General features: G+C 37.7%; 1 protein-coding gene across 13 annotated transcripts in view; it reads left to right on the top strand.

Moving 5' to 3' along the window:
* Positions 1-1213: 1213 nt before the first annotated feature.
* Positions 1214-20751, top strand: part of cacna1da (calcium channel, voltage-dependent, L type, alpha 1D subunit, a) — a 218453-nt gene continuing 198915 nt past the window's right edge. For all 13 annotated transcript variants that reach the window (XM_061874281.1, XM_061874279.1, XM_061874272.1 and 10 more), the window contains exons 1-2: positions 1214-1545; positions 18194-18662. In XM_061874281.1, coding sequence (XP_061730265.1) covers positions 18340-18662 — 323 coding nt within the window. In that variant the 5' untranslated portion in view covers positions 1214-1545; positions 18194-18339. The remainder of the gene's footprint in view (positions 1546-18193; positions 18663-20751) is intronic.

The following is a 20751-nucleotide window of genomic DNA, read 5'->3' as shown; positions in this document are numbered from 1 at the left end:
TATTCTTGGGAAGCAGGTTGTAGTTGGCTTTGTTGCATACAGCTAGATTTAGCTGTATGCAAATCCACAATGTCGTGGAATTTCAGTATAATATATATATATATATATATATATATATATATATATATATATATATATGTATATATATATATATATATATATATATAAATGTATATATATATATATATATATATATATATATATATATATATATATATATATATATATATATATATATATATATATATGAACATTGTCTGTCAATCTGTGTTGGCCCTGTGATGAGCTGGCGACTCGTCCTAGGGTGTATCCTGCCTACCACCCGAATGCAGCTGAGATAGGCTCCAGTGTATAAATCCATATACATAGATATATGTATACACACACACACACACACACACACACACATATTTGTAAGTATATATGTATTTATTTATATTAGTATATATATACATATATATATATACATATACATATATACACACATCCATCCATCCATCCATTTCTACCGCTTATTCCCTTTCGGGGTCGCGTGGGGCGCTGGCACCTATCTCAGCTACAATCGGGCGGAAGGCGGGGTACATCCTGGACAAGTCGCTCCCTCATCGCAGGGCCAACACAGATAGACAGACAACATTCACACTCACATTCACACACTAGGGCCAATTTAGTGTTGCCAATCAACCTATCCCCAGGTGCAACATACATATGTGTGTATATGTATACACATATGCATATATATGTATACACATATGCATATATATATATACTGTGTGTATATGTATATATATATACATACATATATATGTATGTATGTATACATATATATGTATGTATGTATGTGTATATATATATGTATGTATGTATGTATATATATGTATGTATGTATGTATATATATGTATGTATGTATGTATTACATGTATGTATGTATGTATATATATATGTATGTATGTATGTATGTATATATTATATTATATATATATATATTATATATGTGTGTGTATATACATATATATATATATATATATATATATATATATATATATATATATATATATATATGTATATATAAGTATATATATATGTATATGTGTCTGTGTGTTGTTAAAAAACGGTCTCGAAAAAGATGGAGCGTCTTAAATTCGGGTCAATGTTGTATTTATGACAGCTTCCGTGGCTGTTTGAGGTGTTTAAGGTCAGAGATGGGGGAGGAGTGTAACGAGCAGCACACGCAGGCAGGCAGGCAGACAGGCAGTGGACGTGATGATGCTGCGTCGGTAGCTGGATGCACATCTCTGCTCGCTCCAGCATCATCCACTCACACTATCGTGCTATGGCAGAGCTCCAGTAGCCTTTCCACGGCGCCGCGTCCTGCTTGTTACTACCGGAGCCGATGAATTCAAAAGCGTCGTTCAAGAGCCAGCCTGCGTTCGTCGCCCTACAAAGCTGTGGAGCAGCGATACCGAGCGGCTAAAGTCTCCTCTGTGCGTGTGTCAGTGTGTGCAGACACACACTCACACACACACAACACACACTCACAAAAGGTCTGGTGAGCTCTCTTTTTCTGTTTGAATGTCGCCTCTTTAGCTTAGCATCGTTACCCTCCATCCCTATCTCCATGCTTAATGTGTGTTTTTACTGCAAACAATGTCAGCACTTATTGATAGACAATTTCTTCTCAACTGGTGTCGAGCGCCATCGCCATGTCATCAACCATACATCTGTTTTAATGGTACCTTTCCCCACCTCATACATCTGTTTTAATGGTACCTTTCCCCTTCTCATACATCTGTTTTAATGGTACCTTTCCCCCCGCAGACACACACACTCAGAGGTTGTCTGTGGTCACGTGGAGAGTCCACGTTATCACACACTCATCTGTTGTTTAGTGAAATGTTAAAGGACGGAGCAGTGTGTCCAATCTGTCATGCTTGTTGGCATGAAGCGGCGTGCAGGACAAAAGGGGGGAGGATGATGTTCCACCGTGTAGTTTTTACATGACATGGACAAAGCCGCATACCCTGACTTGTGTAGATGTATGTATGTGTGTATGTTTGTACTGTATGTACAGTCATCACACTGCCATTATGACCTTTTCTCTTTCCCCTGTTCTTGCTCCAAGGCCTGCTTGCAGTTTAAGGACCTTCATGACACAGTAATACCAATAGAAATAGTGCCGTCGTTTACATTTTATATTTGTGTGTGTTCGGTGTTAACATAAATCAGATATGAGCAATTATTTTGATTCAGGGGCCACATTGGTTTGTAAAAATGTCTCTGGGGGCTGGTGTGTGTGCGTATGTATATTTCTATACTATATATATATTTATATTTATATATATATATATACATTAATAGATATATATATGTATATATATATATACAGTATATATATATATATATATATATATATATATATATATAGATGACGGATGGAGATGGAGAGATTGATCAATCAATTTTCTACGGGGTGGATATATATATATGTATGTATATATATATATATTTATATATATATATATATATGTATGTATATGTATTGAATGTGTGTACAGTATACAGTATATGTATGTATGTATATATACATATATACGTATGTATATATACATACAGTATATACGCATGTATGTATGTATATATACATATATTTATTAGTGTATATATATCTGTGCATGTGTATATGTAAATACATACATGTATATCTATACATGCATATATGTATATATGTGTGTGCGTGTATATATATGTATATATACATATATATATACACATATATATATAATGTATATGTGTGTGGATATATACATGCATATATATACATATATGTGTATATATATATATATATATATGTATATATATATATATATATATATATATATATATATGTAAATAAATGTAAAATAAACATTAAACATACATGCATATACATACATATGTGTGTATATATATATATATATATATATATATATATACAGTATATATATATATATATATATATATAGATGTAAAATTAACATTAAACATCAAATCGAAATAAGTGTGTGACCCAAGAGCATAAATTAGCATGGTCATCTGTGACTAAGCTGCCAAAGAATGTTTGTATGTGTATGTATATATCAATCAATCAATCAATGTTTACTTATATAGCCCTAAGTCACTAGTGTCTCAAAGGACTGCACAAACCACAACACAAACCACTACATATATATACCTATATATGTATATATACATACATACATACAGTACATATATACAGTATGTGTGTATATATGTAAATATATACACGTACACATATATACAGATATATATATACATATACACAAATATATATATGCGTATACATACAAACATATATATATACATATATATATATACAGTATACATATCCACACATATATATACATAAATACATACATAAATACATATATATGTATATATACATACATCTATGTATACAGTATATACACATACATACAGTATATATACACATATATACAAATATATATATATTAGGGGTGTGGGAAAAAATGGATTCGAATACGAATCGAATCGAATACGTTGTGCGATTCAGAATCGATTCTCATTTTTAAAAGAATCAATTTTTTTATTTTTATTTTAATTTTATTTTATTTTTTATCAATCCAACAAACCACATTACCATAACAATGCAATCCAATTCCAAAACCACACCTGACCCAGCAACACTCAGAACTGCAATAAACAGTGCAATTGAGGAGACACAAACACGACACAGAACAAACCAAAAGTAATGAAACTAAAATGAATATTATTAACAACAGTATCAACATTAGTTATAATTTCAGCATAGCAGTGATTAAAAATCCCTCATTGACATTATCATTAGACATTTATATATATATAAAAAAAAAAGAACAATAGTGTCAAAGTGGCTTACACTTGCATCACATCTCATAAGCTTGACAACACACTGTGTCCAATGTTTTCACAAAGATAAAATGAGTCATATTTTTGGTTTGTTTAATATCCATCCCCATCCATTTTCTACCGCTTATTCCCTTTTGGGGTCGCGGGGGGCGCTGGCGCCTATCTCAGCTAGTCGGGCGGAAGGCAGGGTACACCCTGGACAAGTCGCCACCTCATCGCAGGGCCAACACAGATAGACAGACAACATTCACACTCACATTCACACACTAGGGCCAATTTAGTGTTGCCAATCAACTTATCCCCAGGTGCATGTCTTTGGAGGTGGGAGGAAGCCGGAGTACCCGGAGGGAACCCACACATTCACGGGGAGAACATGCAAACTCCACACAGAAAGATCCCGAGCCTGGATTTGAACCCAGGACTGCAGGACCTTCGTATTGTGAGGCAGACGCACTAACCCCTCTCCCACCGTGAAGCCCGTTTGTTTAATAGTTAAAACAAATTTACATTATTGCAATCAGTTGATAAAACATTGTCCTTCGTAATTATAAAAGCTTTTTAAAAAAAATATACTACTCTGATAGCATGTCAGCAGACTGGGGTAGATCCTGCTGAAATCCTATGTATTGAATGAATACGGAATCGTTTTGAATCGGAAATATATCGTTTTTGAATCGAAAATCGCGTTGAATCGACATACATATATACATATATATACATATATATATATATACATATACATACATACTTATATATGTACACATATATATATATATACTGTATATACATATACACAAATATATATATATACATACATATACATACATACATATACTGTATGTATATATACATATACACAAATATATATACATATACATACATACACACATATTTATACATACATATATATACATACATATATGTATATATATGTATATACAAACCCCGTTTCCATATGAGTTGGGAAATTGTGTTAGATGTAAATAAAAACAGAATGCAATGATTTGCAAATCCTTTTCAACCCATAGTCAATTAATTGCACTACAAAGACAAGATATTTGATGTTCAAACTGATAAACTTTATTTTATTTTCTACTACTGTGCAAATAAATAACTTAAAATTTCACGGCTGCAACACTTGTCAAAGTAGTTGGGAAAGGGCATTAACAAAAATTATGCAATATTTCATGTCAGTGGCCAAAGGAGGAGATTTATAGTCATATTATTAACAATTACATGTAATATATTTTGAATACATAATAATAATACACAATACATCAACAATATTTAATGTAATAATGATATACATTTTAATAGATTAATAAATAATCGACTTATAATCGAGTCATAGCACCTGAATTGTGAAGTGACCAAAGATTCCCACCTTAAGTTAATACAAATATAGTATAAAATAAAAACGTATCAAATAATTGTTACTGTACTGTATATACTACATACACATACAAAGTCTCCAAGGCAGAAATTTATTCGAAAGTATCCAGTAACAAACATGTCCGCATCATTCAATTTACTACATATGAGTATAACTTTGTTAAATATATTGTGGTCACTACGCAAAACAATTAATTACCACTTCTCTTCAATTTATGAGCAGCGTAAATAGCTGAGATAGGCTCCAGCACCCGCTGTGATCCCGAAAGGGATAAGCGGTACAAAATGGATGGATAAATCCATTCCAGACTGTTAATAATAAATAGCTTAGTGTTTCAAAACCAACTTTTCCTAACATTCCGTACAATGAAATAATAAAATTATGTATAATTCTTTGCTATTATGGTATTGTATCAGTATCTGCCAATACTTAAGCCTCCAATTTCGGTATCGTATCATAAGTGAAAAAGTTGTATCAGGATACACCTAATCAAAATTGCCAACCCTCCCAAATTTTGCAGGAGACTCCCGAATTTCAGTGCCTCTCCCGAAAATCTCCCTGGACAACCATTGTACCAAATTTCTCCCGATTTCCAGCCGGACCTGAGTGAAGACATCCTGTCGTCACTTCCACTTTTCGTCCTTATAAACAGCGTGCCGGCCCAGTCATGTTATAACATCTATGGCTTTTGGAGAGTGCGCAACTGCACACACAACAAGAAAGAGACTATTATATATGTCTCCGTTATCCATAGGTTCATCTATAAACCATAAAATAGGCAGGCACGGTACTATTTGTCAGCGTGTGTTTAATGCAGCCGGCACGTTAATACACTGACACACAACATCCCGAATCCTATCATGCATTGCTTCAAAACTATGGCAAGTAGTAATGTCCCAAAAAAGATAGTGAGAGAGAATAGAACGAGGATGGACAATTTAACCCTAAACTCACTCCTTTCCTGCAAATTAAATGTCAAAGATGCTGCCCATACCTATGCTCCTTCAAAGGGTTTGCTATTGGCTGCAAAGCATTGAACTTTCAAACACAACAATGAGTAGAGAGGAGTGTTATGTGTGTGTGTATGTATATATATATATATATATTAGGGGTGGGCAAATTAATGCGTTAATTACGCGTTAACTCATAAATCTATTATCCATCCATCCATCCATCCATTTTCTACCGCTTATTCCCTTTCGGGGTCGCGGGGGGCGCTGGCGCCTATCTCAGCTACAATCGGGCGATTTAACGCCGACAATTATTTTATCGCACATTTGCGTATGTTGTTTACATGCTTTTATTTTGTTAATGCCTTTTCTTAACAAGATGGCATCTCCCAGATGTACTTCGGCGTCGAGGGGCTCTTGGTAAAGATGGAACATTTGGCAAAAATACCAGACAATTCTGCAAATTTCATGGCTGGCTTACAGCGTGGTCACTCCGGGATCACTTACGACCGCCAGACAATTCTGAATGTGGATAGATCGGGCCGTTTTGGACTGAATGACGCGTGCTTGCTAGACCTGCTAGCTAGCATGGGAATACTTTGCCGGCTACATCCAGCGGCCTGTGAAGCAGCGGAGTATATGTGTTGTCTGTCTATTTATGAATCATGCAGACGAGGACTGTTGGCTGAGTTCTTAACGTTTGCTTTCAGAGTATGCATATCACAACATACCAGATGCCGTCATGGCGACACAACCTATACCGGGCTACCGCGCATGCTCGTCACTCCTGTTGCAAGCTGGGTAGGGTAGTTCTTTTTTCCCCTGGCTCATAACATCACAAATAGTACCATGTATATGCGTTCAGTTTATCAAAGCACCAAGCAAACAATCGGAAAATTCCCATCATATCAATTCCTAGATATGGTCATAATTATTTTAAGTGCACTACGCAGAATAAACACAACATTATTAATATTGCTACTACGGATAATTTGATCAAAAATTCCCTAAAACAGCCCACTACCTATAATATAGGTTTTTTAAACATAAGACCCTGATAAAAAAAATGTTTCTGCTGTTACCTCAGAAATTGCCTGTTCAGATGTTATGATTGTGGCTCAGAGATTTGTATGTAGATTATATTTATTTTCCATAACAAACAGGATAACTTAAATACCCTGGGAGTGGCAATAAGCTTAAATGTTTGTATTTACATTTTTTGAGTTGATTTTCATAAAATATGCTATTTAACTGCTACTGTTTAACAAGGACTGATTTAAATTGTGTTTGCACAACAAATGTTTTGGCGCTTTTGTTCATGTGGGAGAATATTCCAATAAAGGTGCATTACACACTACTTTTGAATTCATTATTGGGCTTTGCGTATACAATGCAGTTAATCGCGATTAATCGGAGAAATAGTGCGATTAACTTCGATTAAAATGTTTAATCGTTGCCCAGCCCTAATATATATATATATATATATATATATATATATATATATATATATATATATATATATATATATATATATATATATATATATATATATATATATATATATATATATATATATATATATATATATATATAAGAAATAATTGAATTTCAGGGAATACTAGTTATAAATATACTCCTCCACCCTTAACCCCGCCCCCCGGCCTGCTCCGCCCACAATATCTCGGAGGTCTCAAGGTTGGCCAGTATGCCCCCAATATTTATAAAACAGTTGTTTTTTCCAAATGAGCCGTTCCAGGTCAGACTCTGTCTCTTACATGAAAAGATGGATGCTAAAACCTGTTGTTGCCATTTGTAATAAAAAGTAGAATATAATCCTAATGTATGATATTTCTCGGTCCTTTGTGATCTCAAAAACCACATGAATGGCTGACAGTGTAATGTGAGGAACCGAAGCTTGGAGGAGGTCATTTGCATTTCCATGGCTTGTTTTAAAGAGACAGGAGGAAAAAGGCTTGAAAATCTGTCTGTAAAGCAAAAGGTATGCACAATTTGGACCAAATCACCACTATTAGAGGTTACATAGACCACAGGGAAGTGTGTTTATTGTACATAACCCAAAACAAGGGATGTTGGCACGTTGTGTAATTCGCAAATAAAAACAGAACGCAATGATTTACCAATCCTTTTTTAACTTTTATTCAATTGAATGGACTGCAGAGACAAGATATTTAATGTTCGAACTGAGAAACTTATTTTTTTCTTTGCTAATAACCAATAACTTAGAATTTAGTGTCAGCAACAAATTGCAAAAAAGCTGTGTTACAAACTTTTGTTTTTAACAACAAACATTAACCTTTGGGAACTGACGACGCCAATTTTAGAAGCTTTTCAGGTGGAATTAGTTCCCATTCTTGCTTGATGGACAGCTTAAGTTGTTCAACAGTGTCTGTTGTGGTATTTTAGATTTCTTATTGCGCCACACATTTTCAATGGGAGTCTGGACTAGTACCTGCACTTTTTTACTATGAAGCCACACTGTTGTAACACGTGGCTTGGCATTGTCTTGCTGAAATAAGCAGGGACGTCCACTATAGCGTTGCTTGAATGGCAACATATGTTGCTCCAAAACATTTATGTACCTTTCAGCATTAATAGTGCCTTCACAGATATGTAAGTTACCCATGCCTTGGCACTAATCCACTCCCATACCATTACAGTGGTTGGCTTTTGAACATTGCGCTTAGAAAGATCCGAATGGTTAGTTTTCTCTTTGTTCTGGAGGACACGACGTCCACAGTTTCCAAAAACAATTTGAAATGTGGACTCGTCAGACCAAAGAACACTTTTAAACTTTGCATCAGTTCATCTTAGATGAGCTCGGGCCCAGAGAAGCCGGCGGCGTTTCTGGGTGTTGTTGATAAATTGCTTTCGCTTTGCAAAGTAGAGTTTTAACTTGCACTTACAGATGTAGCGACAAACTATAGTTACTGACAGTGGTTTTCCGAAGTGTACCTGAGCCCATGTGGTGATATCCTTTACACAATGGTGTCACTTTTTGATGCAGTACCGCCTGAGGGATCCAAGGTAACAGGCATTCAATGTTACGTGCAGTGATTTCTCCAGATACTCTGAACCTTTTGATGATATTACATACTATAGTTGGTGAAATCCCTAAATTCCTTGAAATAGCTTGTTGAGAAATGTGGTTCTTAAACTGTTCGACAATTTGTCTTTGCAGTCTATTCAATTGAATATAGTTTAAAAAGAATTTGCAAATAATTGGATCCTGTTTTTATTTACGATTTACACAAAGTGCCAACTTCACTGGTTTTGGGTTTTGTATTTAGAACACATTAAAAAATCCATCCGTCATGTCTTTTATAATGATTGTGAACGATTGGCAAAATTCGGAAAAAAGTGCAGCTTTTGAACTTCGTGTCTTTAACAATCCGGATGGTTCTTTTCCTCTTTGGTCCAGAGGACACAACGTTCACAATTTCCAAAACAATTTGAAATGTGGACTTGTCAGACCACAGAACACTTTTCCACTTTGCATCAGTCCATTCTAGATGAGCTTGGGCCCAGTGAAAACGGTGGCGTTTCTGGGTGTTGTTGATAAATGGCTTTCGCTTTGCATAGTAGAGTTTTGACTTGCACTTACAGATGTAGCAACAAACTGTAGTTACTGACAGTGGTTTTCTAAAGTGTTTCTGAGCCCATGTGGTGATATCCTTTCCACACTGATGTCTGTTTTTGATGCAGTACTGCCCAAGGAATTGAAGGTCACAGGCATTCAATGTTGGTTTTCGGCCTTGCTGCTTACGTGCAGTGATTTCTCCAGATTCTCTGAACCTTTTGATGATATTACGGACCATAGATGGGGAAATCCCTGAATTCCTTGCAATAGCTCGTTGTGAAATGTTATTTTTAAACTTTTGGACAGTTTGCTCATGCATTTATTCACCTCACCCCATCCTTGTTTGTGAATGACTGAGCATTTCATGGAAGCTGCTTTTATACACAACCATGTCAACCACCTGTTCCCGATTAGCCTGTTCACCTGTGGGATGTTCCAAATAAGTGTTTGATGAACATTCCTCAACTTTCTCAGTCTTTTTTGCCACTTGTGCCAGCTTTTTTGAATCATGTTGCAGGCATGAAATTCTAAATGAGCTAATATTTGCAGAAAATATCAAAGTTTACCAGTTCGAACGTTAAATATCTTGTCTTTGCAGTGTATTCAATTGAAAATAAGTTGATTAGTAGGGGTGTAATGGTACGTGTATTTGTATTGAACCGTTTCGGTACGGGGCTATCGAACGAGTTTGAATCTAAAGTCTTAACAAGCTGTTCTGCTTTCTGCCTCTGTCTGAGCACCCAGCATTGTCCCGCCCGCATAACCATCTGATTGGTTACATACAAAGCCAATCAGCAGTGCGTATTCAGAGCGATGTAACAGCCAATCAGCAGTGCGTATTCAGAGCGCATGTAGTCAATGCTTCAGCGTCGAGCAGATATGTGTTTAGTAGGTGAGCAGCGGACAGCGTACTCTCCCCAAATTATAAAAAACACCTCCCAGTCACAACTACTACTAATATCACTATGAGCCAGTTGAACTTCTAGAAACTTAAACTGCAGCTCAGCTCGCTCGCAGTTCTGGCTTGAGGTGAAGGCTAATTAGCTTTTAGCGTAACGTTAGCTCATTTTGCTGTGTGTGTGTGTGTGTGTGTGCGTGTGTGTGTGTATGTGTGTGTGGGTGCGTGTGCGTGTGCGTGTGTTGGGGGCAGCAAAGCCCTGTCTGTCTGTTATTTTACATGAACTAACATCAACTCCATGCTGTTCAGGGATGAATAGTCTCTCCTATTGCTATTGTACTCTTTTTTTTTCAGCTATAGTTATATTATCATTAGTAATGTAGCAGCCTAGTTTTGAATGGCAGGGTCCCTGCTATCACATGTTGACAAAAATATAACATTTACATTATAAAAGTCAACTACATGCTTCCCAAATGCTGTAATAAATTAAGCATGATGAGTTGACTTGAAACTGTTTAATGTTGCACTTTTTACAGTATATGTAGAAGAAAGGTTTTGTCATTTTATTTAATCAAAGCAACAACTTGAGGGAGTTTAATGTGGATTAACGTGGGCATAATTATTATAGTATTCCCAATGTTGAAAGGATAAAGCCATTGTTTACAAATTTGGTAAATAAATAACCCAAAAATTTATATTTTGTTGTTTTCTTACTGTACCAAAAATGAACCGAACCGTGACCTCTAAACCGAGGTACGTACCGAACCGAAATTTTTGTGTACCCTTACACCCCTATTGATTAGTATTCACGAATCATTGTATTCTGTTTTTATTTACGATTTACACAATGTGCCTACTTCACTGGTTTTGGGTTTTGTACTTTTAAGTGCAATGACAATAAAGTTCCATTCTCTTCCAGTTAGAGCAGAGAGGAGACGCACACCCACTCTTTGCAAAGCTGCCACTGATTCTGCCTTGGTTTACTGTACATAGTGAAATGTAAATGTTTCATCACAGTCACGCTTCAAATACAACTAAACCTATCATTCATGTTAATGAGCAAGTCATTAGTCAAAAAACTTGGTTCGTTCATGGATATCACAACGCTCCAGTGTTGATTACATTTGATACTCTAACATTTAACAATGTAAAACAAAGAAAAATACAACTAAATTAAGAATCAACAGAATAAAATGTGTTTCCAGTTCCAATCTTAATTTGCATTTTTTTTAAAACACACTTTTTATGTTTCCCACGCTATTCCTCCCTCCAACAGCTTCCATTGTAATCAATTATGCAAATAAGGCAATGCGCAACTTTTATAACAATCAATAGCTACTTTCTTTACTGAGAATTGGCAACACTGGCAGATCAAGAGAGATCAGAAGAGATTAAGCACAGTGAGGACACCGCTGTAGAAGAGATACAAATGGAGAACACAGACTATGAGACACAATTGAGCCAGTAGAGAAAACAGTGGAGATAAGTCTCATTTCTAATTTGTGGTTAAAGGTGCTCTCTGGCAACTTTCTCAAAGTAACATTTTTCAAAGCAAAACTATAACAAGAAGACCACCGGCTAGCTTATGTTACCAATAGTTGTCTAACAGAACACATTTGTTCGACAGATGCCTATTTTTCACAATTACCAAATACTGTATGAGTAATAGAAATGTTCACCTGCCTCGAATAAAATGATTGTTGTTTATGGCTGCCACACACCCTGATCACCCGGTCTCGTCAACACGTACGCACAGGGAGCGCGTGCACAAATACAAAAGCAGTCTAAGAAAAGCAAGGAACAATTTGCGGTCATGTTGTTGTTATGATCGATGATACTTTCAATGACAGCTAACGCTAGCTATCCAAATCGCTAAAATTAGTTAACAACACCTGAAGCTAATGCGTGTGCATGTACTTACGTACGAGAAGCCGTAAGAGGGCGGGATATACTGAGTAAAATACATTGGAAAACTGGCGCACTGTTGACATGCGTGTAATTGTTGCAAACGGCCACTTTGATTAAGACTAGCATTAGAACGCCACAGTGCAAGGAGAGGAGGACTTCAGTTTTAAGGTATAAATTAGGGCTGGGCGATATATCGATATACTCGACAGTGATGTTCTGTCAGGGGAAGGAAAGTGAGGCGGTGCCTCACCTTGCCACCAGGTGGCTTAACCATGGCCACCTTGCCACCAGGTGGGTTAACCTTCCATCACAAAGGAAGTAATAAAATAAAATACATTTGAATATTTCCTTTTGGTCTATGCTTTCTATGTCATTGTGGTGTGGTTCCTGTATATTTTGATAATTTTCATGGTTTAAAATCGCAGAAAATCCGTGTTTCCTGATCAAAATAACACCGAAGACGAGAAGTTAGGCAGACACACGTGGTGCCGCCACGGCTACATGCAAATCGATTAAGCGCGTGCGTGTGAAGGGGCGCTTGCTGGTTGCCGCGGGGAAAAGGCAGGCCAAGAGGCAGCAAGTACCTCTGCCTCAAGGTAGGGGGCGATATATTGTCAACTTGCAGTTCAATGCCTCTGCTGTAGACACATGTTTCGCCAACGGAAGCCAGCCTATTTTTCTCTTTTTAAAAAAAAACTGTATTAATAACAAACATGGCATTTTTATTAGAGTAAGCCAGCGTGGGTGGATGTTTTTTATCAGATGCAAAAATATTGTTTTATTGCTTGGAATGAAATTGAATTAAATGAATGTGTCTGCCAATATGGAGGATTATATACTGTATCCAAGATTAAATAGTTCTCTAAACTGGACTTTAAGACAAAATGAATGTGATCATACTAAGTATGTTTTCATTGAGGATAGCTATTGGTGCTTCAGATACAAATACAGAAAGGTAGGATACACTCACAATACTTAATTTATTTTGTTAAAAGCTAATGGTAAATATTTAAAAACAACTTTATCAAATACTTTTTGGACCCATTTATCATATCATAATATCATTATGATAACGTTTTTATAAAAGTGAATAACTTCTTTTTCCTGTTTCTCGAATGTGCACCCTAAATCAACAATGATTAGAGCTGCACATATGAATTTAAGTAGAAAAAAAAAGAACAAAAACTTAAAAAGTATCTATGCCTCACCTGATATTTAGTTCACCGCACGTCACTGATACCCGATATATCGCGGGTGTGTCTCTATGTGATATAAAAAATGACTATATCGTGATATTGGAGTATACATTCTCATGCAGTTGCTTTTAGCTGCGGGCATTACACTGCATGCATTTCCCACTTTTTCTCGTCTCAGAGACGTAAACCAAACGTAGCATCTTACACCTGTCACGTGTGCAATGTCACATGCTCCCGTGGAGCAGAGAGGTAGCAACTTGGTAACTTTAGCTGTGATGCTAACAATGAGGTGCGGGTTGTAATACATGAGAGAGAAGGTGCGAATCTGGTAACAAATGGAGGAACAATTAATTCCCAAGAAAAAGTTAAGTTAAGTTAAAGTACCAATGATTGTTACACACACAGTTAGGTGTGGTGAAATTTGTCCTCCGTATTTGACCCATCCCCTTGATCACCCCCGGGGAAGTGAGGGGAGCAGTGGGCAGCAGAGGTGGAGCGCCCGGGAATCATTTATGGTGATTTAACCCCCAAACTGCATAGGATCCATCGTCCGGCGGTGGTATGGCTTCAAGCGGGAATGTGTTCTACATTTATGCGGCAAAAGCATTGCTACAAAAAGTAGCAGCACTGCTAATGTAGCATCATTTGAAAAGTCACCCGCTAGACCCGGGGTCGGCAACCCGCGACTCCGGAGCCGCATGCGGCTCTTTGGCAACTCTGATGCGGCTCAGCTGCAAAATCGCCGACCCCCCAAATTGTTGCGCGGAGATTCCGGTATTCAATGCCTCTCCCGGACATCACCCGGAGTCATTGTTCTCCAATTTTCACTCGGACTATAATATTAAGGGCGTGCCGTGGTGGTATTATTCTTAACGTTCTCTTGAACGTCGTCGCGCCGCCATTCAGGGAATGCTATTTGCGTCCTCTTGAATGTCATCACGCTCGCCATTCACGAAATGTTATTTGCGTGCCGACCAGACACATGCATTTCGCTGCTTCCATCGGTACATGTATGAGATTGCAAGGCATACTGGGTGACACAGAGCGCACTGACGGTTGTGATATAAACAACTTTAACACTCCTACTAATATGCGCCACATTGTGAACCCACACAAAAGAAGAATGACAAACACATTTCGGGAGAACATTCTCACAGTAACACAACATAAACGCAACACAACACATACCCAGAATCCTTTGCATCCATGACACTTCCTGACTATGTTATACACCCCGCGAGCACCAAATCCCCCCCGCCCCCTCCCTGCGTGGTTGAGGTGGGCGGGGTTTGGTGCTTGTCTTTGTAGTGCATTCAATTGAATATGGGTTGAAAAGGATTTGCAAATCATTGTATTCTGTTTTTATTTACCTCGAACACAATTTCCCAACTCATGAGGAAACAGGGCTTGTAGTACACTTTAATTTAGTGGTGTTTTGATACGTCATCTTGGTGACATCATTCACAAAAGTGCACTAATAGCTTGTTTTAAAATGTCTCTGACAATCTTGCACTGTCTGTTTTGAAATGACATTGAACGTTTGTGCCACTGCTTAATAAATACAGTTTTGGTCAATGGACTTAGTTGTGATTTCCCTCTCTGCATTAAAGTTGAAAAAAAAATAGCATATATTAATGCAGTATGAACAAGAATATTTTAATGTAGACACATAGAATCATAATACTGCTGTGATTGTATTCATCAAGTGTTCATTCAAGGCTAAGGCAAAATGTCGAGATATATATCATGTATCGTGACATGGCCTAAAAATATTGAAATATTAAAAAAAGGCCATATCGCCCATCCCTAGTATGAATCGACGTTTGCTGCATTTGTTTTTCAAACGCATAATGCAACTTAAGTCTCACTCTTGTTATTTTCTGAACTTAGCAGACCTACATACAGAGTGTGTTACAGAAGGGCTTACTAAAAGCACCTTACAGCTTTTGGCCAAAACACATCCAATAAACTACTGTGGGATCTTTGAGATATATTTAAGATTGTTATTAATATTTTTTAATAGTTCATCAAAAATTGCTTCCGGGTTAATAACTTCCTGTTTTATTGGTTCCTCTTCCTGTTGTGATTTTTTGTTTTGTTTTGTTTTTGTTACTGTTTTAATGTCTTATTTTTTGTTTGACAAGCAGTATCAGTGATTGGGACGGCGTGGCGCAGTGGGAGAGTGGCCGTGCGCAACCCGAGGGTCCCTGGTTCAATCCCCACCTAGTACCAACCTTGTCACGTCTGTTGTGTCCTTGAGCAAGACACTTCACCCTTGCTCCTGATGGGTGCTGGTTAGCGCCTTGCATGGCCTCCATCAGTGTGTGAATGTGTGTGTGAATGGGTAAATGTGGAAATAGTGTCAAAGTGCTTTGAGTACCTTCAAGGTAGAAAAGCGCTATACAAGTACAACCCATTTATCATATATTTACTGTAGTGCTACATACAGTATGGTTGCTATAGTACGAGTAGTTGTGTGCTAGCAGCCGACATGCTAGCTACTTATCAAATGACAGAATGTTTTATTGTTTTACTAAATTAGTTGTAGATGTTTCTAATTTGGGGGCAGCACGGTGGAAGCGGGGTTAGTGCATCTGCCGCACAATACGAAGGTCCTTAACAGTCTTGGGTTCAATCCCAGGTTCGGGATCTTTCTGTGTGGAGTCTGCATGTCCTCCCCGTGAATGCGTGGGTTCCCTCCTGGTACTCCGGCTTCGTCCCACTTCCAAAGACATGCACCTGGGGATAGGTTGATTGGCAACACTAAGTTGTCCCTAGTGTGTGAATGTGATTGTGACTGTTGTCTGTCTATCTGTGTTGGCCCTGCGATGAGGTGGCGACTTGTCCAGGGTGTATGCTGCCTTCCGCCCGATTGTAGCTGCGATAGGCTACAGCGACCCCGAAGGGAACAAGCGGTAGGAAATGGATGGGTGGATGTTTCTAATTTGATCATCTTTACAATATGCTAATGTGTCTTTCGCATACAGGTTTTGTATTGCATTGTTAAGCTGTAGCGGAGTTTAAAAACAATATTTTTTTTGATTGATTGATTGATACTTTTATTAGTAGATTGCACAGTTCAGTACATATTCCGTACAATTGACCACTAAATGGTAACACCCGAATAAGTTTTTTAACTTGTTTAAGTCAGGGTCCACGTTAATCAATTCATTGGTACACAGTACTGAGCAAAGTCTAAGGCCACCATTAGATATGTTGACATAGTAATACAGTACTGCACTTTAATTAAAGTCTCACTTTGTAGACCTTAAACCTCCACCAGGGCTTGAAATTTTTCCACGTTTTAAAGACAACAACATTAGTGGAGTGTAGAGATGTCCGATAGTGGCTTTTTTGCCGATATCCGATATTCCGATATTGTCCAACTCTTAATTGCCGATTCCGATATCCTCCGATATCAATACATACAGTCGTAGAATGAACACATTATTATGCCTAATTTTGTTGTGATGCCCCGCTGGATGCATTAAACAATGTAACAAGATTTTCCAAAATAAATCAACTCAAGTTATGGAAAAAATACCAACATGGCACTGCCATATTTATTATTGAAGTCAAAAAGTGCATTATTTTTTTAACATGCCTCAAAACAGCAGCTTGGAATTTGGGAAATGCTCTCCCTGAGAGATCATGAGGAGGTTGAAGTGGACGGGGTTGAGTTGTGGGCTGGGGGATGTATATTATAGTGTGCCGGAAGAGTTAGTGCTGCAAGGGGTTTTGGGTATTTCTTCTGTTGTGTTACGGTGCGGATGTTCTACCGAAATGTGTTTGTCATTCTTGTTTGGTGCAGGTCCACAGTGTGGCACATATTTGTAACAGTGTTAAAGTTGTTTATACGGCCAACCTCAGTGTGACCTGTATGGCTGTTGACCAAGTTTGCATTGCATTCACTTGTGTGTGTGAAAAGCCGTAGATATTATGTGACTGTGCCGGCACGCAAAGGCAGTGTCTTTAAGGTTTGTTGGCGCTCTGTACTTCTCCCTACCTCCGTGTACACAGAGGCGTTTTAATAAGTCATGAATTTTTCTTTTTATAACCGATACCGATAATTTTGAAACCGATACCGATAATTTTCGATATTACTTTTTAAAGCATTTATCAGCCGATAATATCAGCAGTCCGATATTATCGGACTTCTCTAGTGGAGTGTATTTGAGTTAGCTATTTAGCTGGCCGGTTAGTAAGCTACTTCCTGTTTCATGGAGGATGACAAACGGATAGGAGGGATTGTAGATTATTTGCTTAATACATAGAAATCACAATTTTTTCTTATGTTTCCCCATTGTAGCCATTATCCTTAATTGTCTTCCTTTATTTTTCAGAGGAAAACTATGCCAGCAGCACCAAAGTCACTGCCCCTGATGACTTCCCAGCTTTTTGGTCAGACGATTGTGTCCCCCACTAGCCTCTCTGTCCACACTGGCAGATCCATGCTGCTGGATGCTCCTCACAGAGCCACACCCGCACCATGAGCGCCAACGGGCCCACCCCGGACCCAGCCCCTACAGCCCCAGAGGCTCCTCCGACTTCGACCTCTACCCCTGCACCTGCTCAGGCTCCAGCTCCAGCTCCGGCACCTGCAGCGCCAGCTGCTCCACCTGCCCAGCCTGCCCCACCTGCCCCAACGTCCTCGACCATCCCGGTGGGAGCATTGGCACAGAAGAAGCGGCAGCAGTATGCCAAAAGCAAGAAGCAGGGCAGTAACGCCAACAGCAGGCCGCCGAGGGCTCTGTTCTGCCTCAACCTCAACAACCCCATACGTAGAGCCTGCATCAGCCTGGTGGAGTGGAAGTATCCTTTTTACTGCAGAATTCTAATAAACACTTACTGCTTGTAACATTAGGTACAGTTAACACGGTGCATTACGAGACAATTCTGTTTTTGCAAATATAATAATGCTATATTTTATTATTAGGGTTGGGGTTCAATGCATCATACTGTTTCTAATGTTGTCACGTAAATAAATTAGGTGGGTGTGCCGATGAGCGTATGTAATATTTCCTAAGTTGTTACTGTGATGATTATTTTTTTGATTTCACAGTGATTTTGATAGAAAGTTACCCCAACGCTTGCTTTTATAGCAAATTATACAGCCACGTGTCAACACATTTTAATATTGTCAAGAGGTTTTATTTTAAAGCAATTTGATCATATTCATGTTTTTTTTACTCTATTTCTTTTTCAGTAAACATGCTAGAAATACTCCAATGTAGGGCAATTTATACTTCGCTGTTCAATATATTTCAATAAATATTATCATCTTGTTCAAACATTTGATATTTTAACCTTTTTTATTTTCAATGTGGCCCTAATCTTCAGTCATAATATACAGAGTTAAGTTGTTGTTTTTTTATAGCTGAAAGCTACAGTATATTAATTACAGATAAACAATATTTTTAATTTCAAAATGACACTGATACAGATAAATCTCTGCTTACCAATAAATAATGTATCTCTATTATTTTTACATTTAAATTTAACTGCAGTTTGGACACACCGTTCTTTTTGCCAGCTTCTTTAGCAGCACATGTCTTCCTAAGCTTTCAAAAGACTACTGTATCAATACTGGTGTTTCAGGAAGCTGATAAGGTTTGATGTGTTGAAGTTTGATGTTTTTTTATATTTGCATTCTACATTTGGCACAAATAGAATCGGAAGTGTCTTCCTCTTAAACAGTGCAAAAGTCCCACACAATAAGTCTACAATAAGCTCAAATGATGTTTACAACAGGCCAGAATTAAAAGTGGCTTGTCTTGTTCTACTACTTTCTATTAAAAATGGCAGCGGAGGATGCAAGTGCATGTATGAGCCGGTCTGCCCCACAACAAGAGGATAGAAATAAACAAGGAACTTCTTGACTACGTTGTTGGATTCCAGTAGCGGAAGCGCTCAAACACTTCGGGTATATTTCTAATTTATAGATATTTGCTGGTGTCACAACTGGGGAAAATGTCATGATTAGGGAAAATTCATTTGGAGGAAGTATGAAGGAAGGCAATATTTTATCATAAATATATCCGTACAAAACGTACAAGCAAAAGCTAACCAGCATCTTATGAACATGAGGGAATAAATACTGCAGTCAATTATTAGATAGGAACAAAAATATAATGTGAGCAACATTAGGCATCCTAAATTGCATCATTAAAAATGGTGCTTACAAGGATTACCCTGAATACTTCTCAGATGGAAAAGTAAAAAAATGACAATGTTACATTCTTGTTGCATGGTTGCAAAGGTCGTGTACCCAAAATGCGGAAAGGACACTCAGGAAAGCAGAGTGCAGGTATGATGCTTAGTTATTTAAAATAAGCAAAGGCAAAAATACAAAAAAGCAGACGTGCCGATGGCACAGGATACTGCGGCAAAGCTCAACACATGAACCAGCAAGTGGCTAGTAAGAAGTAGTTAGCAAACATAAACTTCCAAGAAGGAGTAGCCAAACGCAAAGTGTCGCATGAAGTGAGCGAGACTGCCAGACAGTGTATGGTGCGAGGCAGGAATACAGTAAATAGCTCTCTGATTAGTTACCAGGAGCAGGTGAGCGTCCCGACCACTAATCAGAGAGAGGTGAAGAAAATCAGCACCCATGGCAACTAAGAAAACTAACAAAGGTGCTGAAACAGAAATAGACAACAACTAAGGGCATACCAAACTAAACATAACATGACCCGGGCAACAGATCATGACACACAATATGAACTAAGTTGTTAAAAGCTTTTATGAAATTACTTTGTAAATATTGGACCAAATCTATATTATGAGACCAGATGAGAACTTGAATGACACCGTAGAAAAAAATCGCAACTCGATGTTCCTCACAGAAGTGACAGAAGATTAGATGGTAAAATAATCATTATTGTGAATGATTGTAATGGTA

This window comes from Nerophis ophidion, linkage group LG16, assembly GCF_033978795.1.
Source record: "Nerophis ophidion isolate RoL-2023_Sa linkage group LG16, RoL_Noph_v1.0, whole genome shotgun sequence".
Taxonomy (NCBI): Eukaryota; Metazoa; Chordata; class Actinopteri; order Syngnathiformes; family Syngnathidae; genus Nerophis; species Nerophis ophidion.
This window is presented reverse-complemented; position numbering and strand designations above follow the sequence as displayed.